General features: G+C 37.7%; 1 protein-coding gene across 2 annotated transcripts in view; it reads right to left on the bottom strand.

Annotated features, from left to right (window-relative positions):
• Positions 1-13,351, bottom strand: part of gulp1b (GULP PTB domain containing engulfment adaptor 1b) — a 44,253-nt gene that overhangs the window by 6,118 nt on the left and 24,784 nt on the right. For both annotated transcript variants that reach the window (XM_052559513.1, XM_052559514.1), the window contains exons 2-7: positions 12,140-12,223; positions 7,499-7,560; positions 6,952-7,023; positions 5,660-5,758; positions 4,236-4,373; positions 4,027-4,143 (exon numbers count right to left, since the gene is read on the bottom strand). In XM_052559513.1, the coding sequence (XP_052415473.1) occupies positions 4,027-4,143; positions 4,236-4,373; positions 5,660-5,758; positions 6,952-7,023; positions 7,499-7,560; positions 12,140-12,223 (572 nt within the window). The remainder of the gene's footprint in view (positions 1-4,026; positions 4,144-4,235; positions 4,374-5,659; positions 5,759-6,951; positions 7,024-7,498; positions 7,561-12,139; positions 12,224-13,351) is intronic.

The following is a 13,351-nucleotide window of genomic DNA, read 5'->3' as shown; positions in this document are numbered from 1 at the left end:
CGACTTTATTCAGCATTGTCTTCTCTTCCGGGTCTCTTGTGAGATTTCAAAACACTGCAGTTTAGTGATTTCCGGTTCACGACCAAATCATTCGATTCAACCGGATCTTCTTGAACCAGTTCACCAAATCGAACTGAATCGTTTTAAACGGTTCGCATCTCCAATACACATTAATCCACAAATGACTTAAGCTGTTAACCAGGGCCGTGCAGAGACCTTTGGAGGGGCAGGTGCTCAAAGTATAAAAGGGGCACATGGAACAAGGCTTTAAATAGCACATTCCTTGCCGATTTGCGTATCGATATGGATGATTATGTATTGATACGGCAGCAAATGCTGTGATGCAGTTTTGAAAAAGAAAAAGATTAGAAGAGACAATTTTAAGTTTAAAAGGAAAAAAGGAAAAGAAAAAATTCCACCTAATAATAGCTCTGGGATTAGAAACTGAAATGTCTTAAATTGTCCCAACCTGATGGCTTTTTCTTTTCTGTTCTATAGAATAATTAAAAAGAGCTGTTATAGTAAAAACTACAGAAAACACTCTACATTTTCCTCTTTCTCACCAGCCTCTGTCTCCTGGCTTGCTTACCTGCTCTTTCTGTCACTTGTGCGTCTACATTTGCCTCTTTTTCTTCCTCTATCTCCATCTCCTCATCTGATCTATTACTTTCCACTCTCTGTCCATCTAGGAACAAGGCACAATCTACTATTTCATTATCAATCTATAATTTTAACCATCACTACTATTCTTGCACCTAATCAATAAGTCCACCTTAAATATTGATACAAAACAATAAACAACTGAGTCATGCTATGAAAGCACTGTATAACTTATATAGGCTTATGTTTTATTTAATTTTCCTTTTTATTCAAAACAATTCCAAACATGCTTAATATATCAGGAAATATCTCGATCCTCAAACGTCTAAGTAAACGCGTTTTGCACCTTTATAGATTGTTACTTGATCAATAAATGGAAAGGTAGTGTAATCTATTAACTACACATAAAACCCCGACTTTTTACTTAAGTGCCATATCATGCCATAAAATATTTTTAATACGACTGAATTTGCATTTAATGTACATTTTAATAACAATATTGTAAGTTACTTATTTTAACACTTTCATTTTACAGAGAGTAAAGAACATTTACATTATCAAAGAACATTTTCATTCAGTCTATCCAGAGTTCAGGCACTCTCAAAAACTACCATTACAATCACTGAAGCACTTTACATTACATTATGCACATCAGGATTTAATTTTTTTTTTTTCTCTCTCTCTCTGAAGAAAGAATTCGCTAAATAATTCAGTCAGCGAGCAAGTGAACAAAAAAACCGCGTTTCATGATGACTCTTCTGCACGTCTCCGATTGGCCATTGCATGCGCGCAACAGAACCGCTGATTGGTTATCATGAAGCGTTGTACGAACGTCTCTGGCTCAGCGCCAGCCAGCAAACACAGATTTGAATTTAGCAGCTGATGCTGCACTGAACGATCTAATCACAACAGTGTGATTATATCAAATATATAAAAAATATTATACTGCTGTTTTTTTTTTTTTGGTCGTTTGGAAGCTGCATTTAAAATCAACTTGGCTCAGAAATCTTTGAATGGGCATGACGCCTCTGCCCTCGATGCCTGTGAAACGTTTCTCCCTCAAAGAGCACGCTAACGTTACTCTACACTACAGGCTACACACCGCAATAAAAAACAACATATCTGCTTGTTCTCACATCACGTCGTTCTTGTAAAATAATAAGTAAATAAATATCAAAATCACTTCGCTGAGAATGAAACTCCACTTAACAGCTTCCGCGGTGTTGAAAATATCCTCTGACAATTAAAAAATGAGCGTGCGGCGTGATGAATCGTCCCGGTCGGATGCGGAGGTCGTCGTCAGGTCAAAGGTCATCATGTTGGATCATCTTATTGACGGCTAAATTATTATTCAAAATTTTACTAATATTTAGATTGGGCATGAGCAGGTATTCACAAAAGGAAACGTTATGACAAAAAAAAAAAAAAATAGAGGAAATTTTGCTTTGACAAAAGGGCACTTTGGGCACCAAAGGGCAAAGGAGCAGGAGCTCAAGCACCCAACGCCTCCCCCTCTGCACGTGCCTGCTGTTAACTTTTTTAATGTGGCTGACACTCCTTCTGAGTTCAAACAAACCAATATCCCGGAGTAATTCATTTACTCAAACAGTACACTGACTGAACTGCTGTGAAGAGAGAACTGAGAGATGAACACCGAGCCGAGATAATGACTCGTTCACGGGTGAAGAACCGGTTGCATCGGTTTTCGGATCACCAGTAGTTCTTTCGGACAGTTCGATTCAATAAACCGGTTGAAGAAAACGGTTCACCGGTTCTTTTGGGCTTGACGTAATGGCGTCATTGGCGATGATTGCCCTTGATTCAAGCCTCCGGTTTACCCGCGCTCATAACATTAGCACAGAATCAGTTCAGATGGAGAAGACATTGCTGTATTAAGTCATAGTTTTTGCTATTTTTGAACCAAAATGTATTTTCAATTCTTCAAAAAATTCTAACTGACCCTCTGATGTCACATGGACTACTTTGATGATGTTTTTCTTACCTTTTTGGACATGGAATGTATACTATACACACAGTTTCAATGGAGGGACTGAGAGCTCTCGGACTAAATCTAAAATATCTTAAACTGTGTTCCGAAAATGAACGGAGGTCTCACGGGTTTGAAACGACATGAGGGTGAGTTATTAATGACATCATTTGATTTTTGGGTGAACTAACCCTTTAACATACTGTGATGCCTTGTCCCAGCATGACTAGACAAAACCAATAAAACCCATTACAAACGAGGCATTTGTTGCATCCAGTGGGGACATAATTACTGATTATAATGACTTATACGGTCTTTTTACTTGCGTATTACATCGCGCCGCATAAACAAAAAAGCATGTCTGCATTTGTGATTAGAGCAATGGCAAACAACCGCTACTCTGTATCTATCTGTATTTTATGCTACACTGTTAGTGTTATCTGTATGCACCAAGGGTCTGAGAGTAACGCAATTTAAATTCTCTGTATGTGTCTGCTGTACATATGTAAAAATTTACAATAAAGCAAACTTGACTTGACTACTTTTCACTGCTCAAAACTCGCGTTTAAATCTTCAGTGGCAAATTCTTTAAATATGAAAACGTACTTACAGACTGCGAGTCACATGCTCCAGAATGTCCTTGCAAAGTTGGAATAGTCCCCACTTTATAGAAAAAGCCTTTGTGCACATACGGCAATGTACACTATTTGGGTTAAACTGTTCTTGGGTTGAACTGTTCAAATCTTCCCACACAGTGATGTAGACATGTGGAGGCGTGTTTAAATGTGGCTTTTTTGGAGGGTGTGGACGAGTCTTAACTTTTATAAAGAATATCTCTTTGGGTTTGAGACTTTAAACTTGAACTTGCATCATATGACCCCTTTAAAATCACACAAAAATATAGGCTCTAATGAAGTGTTCTTGTTTATCAGAGACAGCATGCTTGAGATTAAATAATATTTGAAGAAAATACAAAAATGAAGGTAAATATCAAGAATATTTTTACCATAAATTAGACAAAATATGCAAAAAGTTTGAAAATATATAATTCATGATATACATGTATACTGTATAATACCTGCTTGGACAATAACCATAGCAATGTAAAAAAATACATATACTTTTTCCACCACCACCACCATTTCCATCACCGAATGCTGTTAAACATAAAATTAAACTGAGATGGAGAGAATTTTCATTGCATTCAGAGATAAAAAAACAACTCTCTTGATGAATCTTTACTGTTGGACAAATGAAATAAATAGTGAAAAGTGTGTTTAGTGTGAGTCAAAGAAAGCTATTTTCTAAAACTCCACAGGGCCAAAAGTGCCTATAGTTGAAGAATCCCCCTGGTATGAGTGTGTTTGAGTGAGAATGTATTCTGGGCTCATATCTCACATCTCGAACATGTGAGCAATATTCCAAGAACATAATCTTACTCGTTTCTGAAGGTTTCCAATCTGTTTTCTTGTCTCTACATCTTTTCCACCAGACTCTAGGAACTTTTTGTAGGCGAGATCAAAGGCTTGTCCAATAGCAAGAGTGATCTCCTCCGCCTGGGTGAGATTTGCACACACTGCCATCATTAAGCAAATCGGGTTTTTTGTGTATGTAACTATTGTTAGATGTAACAAGCATATTTACTTACACATTTTTCACTGTCAAATACGTAACACAGGTGTTTCTTCGTCTCGGGTTCTGTGCAGATAAAGGTGAAGATTCTTTTATCTGTTTTGTCGTCTGCACAGAAGGACATTCTGTGAAGTTGGCAGTTGTGCTGCATCTCCTGGAACAGGAAAGAGAGTTGAACTCAGATGAAAAGCTCACTGGTATGACTGACCTATTTTGAGGCAAAAAGCAACAAATCGAAAACAGCCTCGAGGAAAATTTTATTGCTTATTGGTGTCTCACTGTTTTCTCATTTATGTTTCAACAATTAAGTTTATCATGCATAGTTAGGCCCACTCCCAAAATCCATTTATGGTTTAATTTGTGAGATATTCTTTATTTTAAATATCCTGAAATCACATACATTTTCATATACAGCCCTAAAATCAATATCCAATATAAGATATTTACATGGACAATGAACATGGTTAGTGAATTGTACAGTAAATTCATTACTGAACTGTAAATGATGATCGATACAGTAAACTGATGGAAAAGTGTTTGTTTTACAGCTGATGTGATACTGCGTGTCCTTTCACTCATTCACTATGACCAGCATTACAGCGTTAAGTCTAAAGAGGTATACTGCAATTGTAAATTCACTTAGTGTTTGATATTTCCCCGTCGTTCCCCTTTGAGCATTAACTGCCCAGAAGCGATCCCGTTGCCCAGAAGCGATCGCCCTTGGTTATTACTGATTTCCCGTGAATGTGCAGGTACTGTGATTCTATCTACAACACCCATCTCACGTTACACATGACAGCAGAATTGATTTCTCATGTGAGAAGATTCTGCAATTTAACAACCTGCCACCTTTGCCTTAGGAATGGTTAAACAGGCATTTTGTCTTTTGTTTGTATTCTTAAGTCAGAGACGTTTCAAAAGTCAGTTTGTTCCCTACAATGTTTTAATAGTTATTATTCATAAGCTAATTTGTAATTAATATTACAAAAAGTTAAATGTTTTTGGAAGATACATCTGAGAGATCTCATTTATGATTTTTTTTACTACTACTGTTCACAACAGAGCTATTTTGTTTTGAACACGACAGCTAATTGCATTTATCAAGTGCTAATTGGTTACTTTAGTTCAATTATTTCAGTATTGGAATGAAATAACTCTGTCAGTTGTGCTAACGGCACTTAATTGGCATGACATTAAATAGTAAATGTTTGAAAGATAAGATAGCACATTTAATTTTCTGCTAAACTGCATTTCATTGTTCTGTCAGAGCAGGTGTGAGGAAGGTAGTGGGGTAGATCACATAAATTACTGTGACTTTTTTAAAAGTCTAAATTAGGGTTGCCATGCATGAAATCACATCAGCTATGTGGTTTTATCTTTATTCATAAAGCACTTCCTGTAACTGAAAATTAAAAGATATTTATATTTAAGAAAACCTACCTTGGTTTTAGGGTCCAATATCTTCACCCCATATATAGAGATCTGAAGCTCCACTTTTGGAGTTTTCTGCCCCTCTGACTTCTTGATGTGCCTTTGAAACTAAGGAAGCAGAACACACTGGGCAAATACATACTATCAAGGGAAAAGCAGATATAGAGCCGGAGGTGTTCACCATTTTTTAAAGGCTCCTGGAGAACAGTAGAGCATCAGGTGAAATGAGGTGCTCAAACACGTCTCTAGAGCAAAGCACTGACCTGCAGAAAGTCCAAGCTGGACATAAATTGGGCGAAAGAAATATCACCCAGGATAAGGACATTTTTATTGTGCCCTTAATCTGTCCCCTAAAAATCCCACCATGAATGAGTCACAGCTTTATTACAGTCTCAGTTTTAGTTATAAGCAGAGACCTGTTTATTGACTGTTTGGTTCAGTTATTAAATAACACAGAAATGATATTCACATAAGGAAATTGGAGTTGGTTGCACTCCAAAGCTGTTCATAAGCCAAAAAGAGCCACCTAAAAATCAAAAAAGGTGCATCCCAAATCATGTACTTATGCACTATTCTATGCCAGTATGCAATTTAAATAAACCGATTAGTGTATTCCCACAGGAAATTCCATAAGAAAACATGCACTTTAAATACCAGGATGATGCACTTAATAAAAAAAAGGTGTGGAATGTTGGACACTTCATGCACTCAACTACATAATTAATAAACTAAATGGAAGAGAAAATAGTGCATAGAGCATAATTTGGGATGCAACTTACTGTATATAATTGTTTCTGAATATGGCTTAGGCCAGTGATTCAATGCAAGTTTTATTTTTTCATTGTTCACTAGGTGAAAATCATAAGCAGATCACTTAGAAAAATAATAGTGCACCAACTCTAAACAGGTTATTGTGGTATTTAAGAGTATTAATGCCAGCGACAGTGTAAATGATAACTGAAGACAAATGGTCAATAAATTACAACAATAAAATAGAGAATGTTCCTTTATAATGATTAGGTATGAATAAATTAAGAATCACTATTTAACTATTAAACATTTCATTATTTTTACCAATTTTGTTATAATTATTTTACCTATAAGCTTTTACCTTGTGTTATCTGGCACTCACATAAAATTGCAATGCAGCTCGAGCCTGTTATATGAACTTTGGAAGTAAACTTGGCCTTTTAAACAGTCTGTATATTTACATTTAATCATCACAGCCGTTTCTGCCCCATAAACAGTCAAGAACCGTGAGCACGTTTTAGAACCCATAAATGTGTCTGTGAACACACTACCTTCAGCTTCCTGACGGCCACACGGACCATGTCTGTCCCTTTGGGCTGCTCCACCTCTGTGATTCCCAAGAACTACATGAACACACAGCAGACAGAAACCACAAACCATAAATAAAACATCAGTTAAGTAATACCCATATAGTGTACTGTATGATGGGCTGATAAGCATAGGTGTGTGTATCATTTTGTACTGGTGGCTGGAGATAAAAACTGATGAAGGTCATAGAAGGGGAGTTCACTGAGCTCTCATAACACTCCCTCCACACACACTAACACTCTCAAGTGCATTTAGTACATTTTTAAAACATCACTACATCCATCATAGCAACAGCTTCAGTGAAGCAGGCTATCTCTCACACACTTATGCACACACATCTCACATCCCAAAGTCAAAGAAATTGTGTACACGGTGGTACGCAGTGTGCATTTGCTGTTTAGGATGGCCCACAAGGTGCCAGACGTGTATGTCCCCCTACTGTGTAGTAAATATAGTAGAAGCAGAGAGAACCACAGGAACAAATAAAAAGAAATATGTCTCAAACTCTACCTTTGCGTTATACACAACATGACTTCTCACCAAGGCTTCAGGTGTGTGCATGCTGGGTTTATCTGGATCAAAAAGAGAGAAAAAGAGAAATAATTTATGTGTAATGGCAGATGACTGACATTTTCCAGCAATGAATCAATTCATCTACACTTGGAATTTTTCTCATTTATAATTACAGTTACTGACTTAACAATCGCCTGAGCATGTCATAAATTAATGCAGGCTTTGCATTTATATTTAATAATATTTCTGAATTTTAAAAGTCACTGATTTTTTAATTTATCACTGAATTTAAAAAGACAGTGTCTGTGTATATTTTCTGTGCTGCACCGCTATGCAAAAATGGCCTTAGTCATTGAATGCAGATTTTTTTGTGGATGCCCCAAACTTTTTTATACACCATGGAGGCAGCATAAACGTACTGTAGTTACACAGGAATCACAATCACTGGATACTTTAAAGTTGCTTATTGATTCTCCTCCTGCACAGATGACATTGCATCTTTAGCTTTAGAGACCCCTTAAAATCTCTCAGCATCAACATAGGTCTCATACTGTAGGTCCTCCTACATTTTAAGTGCATAAACTTTAAACAATAAGCCCACAAAAGACTCACACACCCACACACACACACACACACACACACACAAAATCTTTTCTATGTTTATCTTTCTAGGTGTATAATGTGAGGATAATAACACTATCATGCAGTACTTGAGATCACAGCAACGCACGGCATGAATAAATTAAACTGATTACTCTTGTATACTCTTGATTACTCTATATTACTCTTGTTTTATTTATGCTGCTGTTGTTGCATTTGTTGTCCCTTTCAATTACTTTTCATGTGGTGAGTAATCAGACCTAATCGTTTAATTAAATGTGTTCTTGTGGTTGCTGTGTTAAATGTTGAGGACCCTGCGCATCTCGTTTAATTAGACCAGGGGTTTATAAACTGTTTAGGGAGTTCAAGGACCCTCTGCAGCTGCAAGGGTTTACTAGGGGTCCACAGAAAATGTTAGAAATAAATAATGTAGTAAATTATTGTTTCAAAAATTATTACATAATAGTAATAAATGTTAAAAAGGCCAATTTACTTCTTTCTAAACACATGGGCCAATGCCATCAAAAAGTCTGAAAATTCTTTGTTAGAGTGGTGAAACACTCACTTATTTGTGAAGTGTATTGTAACTCATGGAAGCTAGAAAATGAAATACTGTGAGTTGGTATAGTTTTGCCATGGTCTGCTGTCACATGTCCTCGCAAGTTATAAGCATCTTATTTATTACAGATTCCTCGAGGGGCCCTCTTGGCACTTCAGGGACCTCTGTGAATGTCTATACTACTTTCAGGGCAGGACGACCCTGATCAGACAGCAGCTTTTTTTCCCTAGCGGGCTGACTGACGCGCTGTGCTTTATATGCTGTGTAGGTGATGATGAAAAGCTCCTCATTGTTTGTTTTTTTTCTCCCTTGTGCCCGGGGTGAAATTGTGGGTTGATGAATTGGGAAAAGGAGACCTCTATGGTCAGTGCCCGCTGCTGGGATGTAGACCTGACTCAGCAGGGCACGGCTTTAAAAAAAAATGAAGAGACACTGAAAAAACAGTGGGAGAGAAAGAGAGGGAGACAGAATGAAAGATTAAGGGACAGAGAAGGAGACCAAGAGAGGCAGCGAGTAAGAAAGATGGCCCTTAGACTATAAGAACTGCGATGCCGACAAAAACCAATAATATAATGAAGCTGACAAGCCGTCCAATCCTCTGCCAAAGAAGAGACAGCTCTCTCACTGTTTTTGACACCTTTATAACACAGGCTCTTCAGCATTCAGCACCACGCAGGTGTACACACACATACACACACTCACACTTTAATCAGCTGGACTATACTGCACACCAATTAATGAGAGGACGAGGACTCACATATTCCCAGCTGCAGTAATGTCATAAGGACACTGGGAGAAACTCAGCTGCTTATAGTCTGGGTGGCACAAATGTCTTCAAATGAAACTACATTTGTACAGTTGTTGTTGTTGTTTTTAGCGAAACTAACTAGCACAGTTGACACTTTTCCTATTATGAGGGTTGAAAATATAGTACCTTCTAGAGTCGGAACAGTCTGACTATTGGACTTTAACCAGGTGCAAAAAACACTGTACAGCAAAAAAACTACAGTACAACTTTTATACTGCAAAACTATTAGGAGAACACTCCAAGTTCAGAAAATATGCGTCTCTATTTTAGGGAAAACTGCTGAGGCATGCGACCTCCAAAATTAATAACAGCAATCTACTAGGTCATTGCAATATTTTTAAATACTAAAGCAAGAGCGAGGGAGAGAGTGAACCACAACAGTGCAATTAATGGATTCATGTAGCTCATTGGTGTTTGAGCTCAAAAATAATAAACGTGGTGCAAAGGAGACCATTTTTAGGTTTACCCTTTGCTTTCCCTGTACCTCGCTGAGTTATGAAAAGGTTACTGCACTGCAGGACATCTCTGTCCAGAGCTCAGGACTAAAGGTCATTTTGTTATGCTCCCACCGATTAGCTGTCAGTTTAAACACAAATAATCACAAAGAGTAAGCATTCAAAACAGCTGGTGAAATGCAAAAGCACGGATGCGGTCACTTAACGCGCATTAAATTAGATGTTAAAATACAACTTGTTGCCACTGTTATTACCCTGCCAGGCTTATTTATATTGTGAACATTATTTTAAATTCGACCTTTAACTAAAGAATAACAAAACTCTGCTTTTTCACCTTAATAAAGCTCATCCTTACAGTGGCAAAAACAGCCTGTTCCATGAAGCTAGTTTCTACTGGTCAGCCAAGTCTGATTTTAGAAGGTTTCTGGTTAGTCAGGGAGATTTAAAGCAGTTTAATACAGCTAAGAGCTTTCTGTGAGGACTTAAGAAATCCAGATGAGTGTAGGTTGTTATAATATAAACATTGATTTACATCAATTTACATACAAAAAGAATAATATGTTTTAAATTTTTACATTTTAAGAAACAAGGCATGGATTTCCTAATTCAAAAAGTCCTGATTCAGTTCAAATAGTTTTCAGAATATTTGTTATATCGCATTTTCCGTACTATAAGTCACACTTTTTTCATAGTTTGGCTAGTTCTGCGACTTATAGTCAGGTGCGACTTATTTATCAAAACTAATTTGACATGAACCGAGAGAAATGAACCAAGAGAAATGAACCAAGAAAAAACATTACCGTCTACAGCCACGAGAGGGCGCTCTATGCTGCTCAGTGCTCCTGAAGCCTACCCCTGGGCAGCGTAGAGCGCCCTCTCGCGGCTGGAGATGGTAATGTTTTCTCTTGGATCTTGGTTCTAAATAAATGCAACTTATAGTCCAGTGTGATGTTTTTTTCCTCGTCATGACGTATTTTTGGACTGATGCAACTTATACTCAGGTGCGACTTATAGCCCGAAAAATACGGTAATCAGAATATCATATAATTTAAGCATACACTGTAGCACATTCTGGGTTCATTTTCACAAGGGTTTTTAGAATCGCAGTTTTCAAACTTTCAAACTTTTATTCTAGAATATGAGTCAAAATGTAGCTTTTTGACTGAACTGCAATGCACTTTTTTATTTTAAACATGGATAAATTCTTTAACAGTTCCTGATTAGTTATGTAATGAATCATTCAAACTCATACAGTATTTCTATTTATGCTTAAAATCTTTAATATTCCTTTTGAACCTTTGTGATTAACACTGTGCATTCAGCAGAGATGTTTACACACAGTAAATTGTCCCTTGGTGACTATAAAGGTCAATGAATGTGAGGTCTCACATAATTTCTAGTTCGTTAAGCAGCATTATCATCTTCTGACAAAGAGAATCGTGTGCAAGAGTGTCTGTTTGGACTTAACGATAATGTCAGGCAACGAGCGAATCCCAACTGAGAGCGATGAAATATTCAAAAGCAACCTACTACTGCAGTGTCTGTGGCTGGAGATAAACTCACCAAACGTGGGCTGTGACCACGCCAGCAAGTCCAGAGGCTCCTCTGTCACCGCCATTAATAAAACATTCGCCTAGAAGGCACACTTTCGGTGGGAAGTAGCCTCACATGTTGTCACCTATGAATCCAGGTCTGTCTGTGGTGTTCAAATTAGGTAAAGTGTGTGTGTAGGGGGTAGGAGAGGTTTGGAGTTTTGAGCGAAGAGAAGCAATGAGTGCCAGGAATGAAGCTTTGAAAACCTTATGTGTGGGGGTGAAACTTAAGTGTGTGTCCCATTTTAGTAAGTTTAATGCAGGACTGGAAGTCATTACTTCCCAAAGAAAATGTGTGGAAACTAAAATCTCTGAGGTTCTTCTAGGTTAAGTAGTTGTTTTTTACAAGGAGCTAAAACTTCTAGGAACTGTGTCCCTTATGGGGCAGCAAAAAAAAAAGGAGTTAGCTATCAAATGCAAAAACATTTGGCCAACATGTTCTTCAATGACTTTGGTTTCGGGTAAATTTACCGTAACTGAATTCTGTCACTCAGAACAAGTTTATATATAAACAGTCTGTAGCACAAGCAGACTTCACAAATGAACATTTGTCTTCATCAGTCACTCAGGCTTGTTGGCATATTGGCAGCTGACATTGCAGGAACCTCAACTCTATTCCCTTACCCTTCCTCCTGTTAAATGCCCTGTTCATTCTGCAGAGTTTGAGAAGTGCTTGTAAGGTGAGGAAGGATTCCAGTGAGAAGCCACCTGAAGAAAAACACAGAGAAATGGTTTAACTTTAGCTTATCTTTAGCTTGTGGTTTATGTCTCCAGCGTTTGCATAATGAAAGGCAATGGAGGGCAGTTTTAATGTGAGTGCAGATATACAGTGATCAAGTACACACAAAAACAGCAAAACAACTGACCCTTCGCAAAGACCCGCCCCCCAATAGTAACTGTTGCTATGTCCAACAAACAATGGTGCTCTCACACCACACATCATGTTCTCGCACCCTTAAAAATACATTGTGAGAACAAAGAGGAAACTGACATTAGGTATGATGTCTCAGCTTTCAAAGTCTCAGCTTTCACATGTTGTCATTTTGTGAGAAATTCAAACTATAAATATTGTTATAAGGCTCTTAAATATGTCTTAACAGATCGCGTCTCATGTTCATCTCTTCCAGTTGACTTGTTATAGCACAAAATAAACATGATTGACCGTCAATTTTTCAAGTCCAATGATGTTTGTTTGACAAAATGGCAAATTCTGCATAGATTGGACAGACTGCCTGTCAATTAGATTACCAATTTAAAATTTACACAAGTGGAGAACTTCGTGCCCTTCGGCGACTAAGGCAGAACTATGCCCTGTGGAGGATGTAGATTCAGTCCCAGGTAAAATGATCCAGAGTTACTGAGATTAAAAACCTGCAAATTCCTTTACACCCTTAAGCAAGACATTTAACCCCAGGGAGAGTTTGCTACAGCTAGAATCTCCTGCCAATTAGTGCAGTATATGTCACTTACACTTTGAGTGCTGGATGACAATCCTCTGCAAAGCTGACTAAAAATATTTTATACCTGCTTAAAAGTACATCCTGGCACAGTTTACTCAGAGTGTTGAAACAGGATTTCTGTGGTTCAGAATATAGCCACCCTTAGTCATATAGGTGACGTCAACTCCTACTTTTGCTGTGGAGCGTTTGCTTGATGTTGAGTCGATGAGTGAGATGACACAGAAGTACGCAAGATCAAAGCTTCAAAGAAATGTTGGAGGCTGAGGTTGTCAAAAACGCTGAACCAAACACATTCAGTATCAAAATGGAAAATTCCTCAGGGCCGATCCTTTTGCATTTAAACAAATACACCTCAGAGACCCCACACAACTGACGT

This window comes from Carassius gibelio, chromosome B6 (genome assembly GCF_023724105.1).
Source record: "Carassius gibelio isolate Cgi1373 ecotype wild population from Czech Republic chromosome B6, carGib1.2-hapl.c, whole genome shotgun sequence".
Taxonomy (NCBI): Eukaryota; Metazoa; Chordata; class Actinopteri; order Cypriniformes; family Cyprinidae; genus Carassius; species Carassius gibelio.
This window is presented reverse-complemented; position numbering and strand designations above follow the sequence as displayed.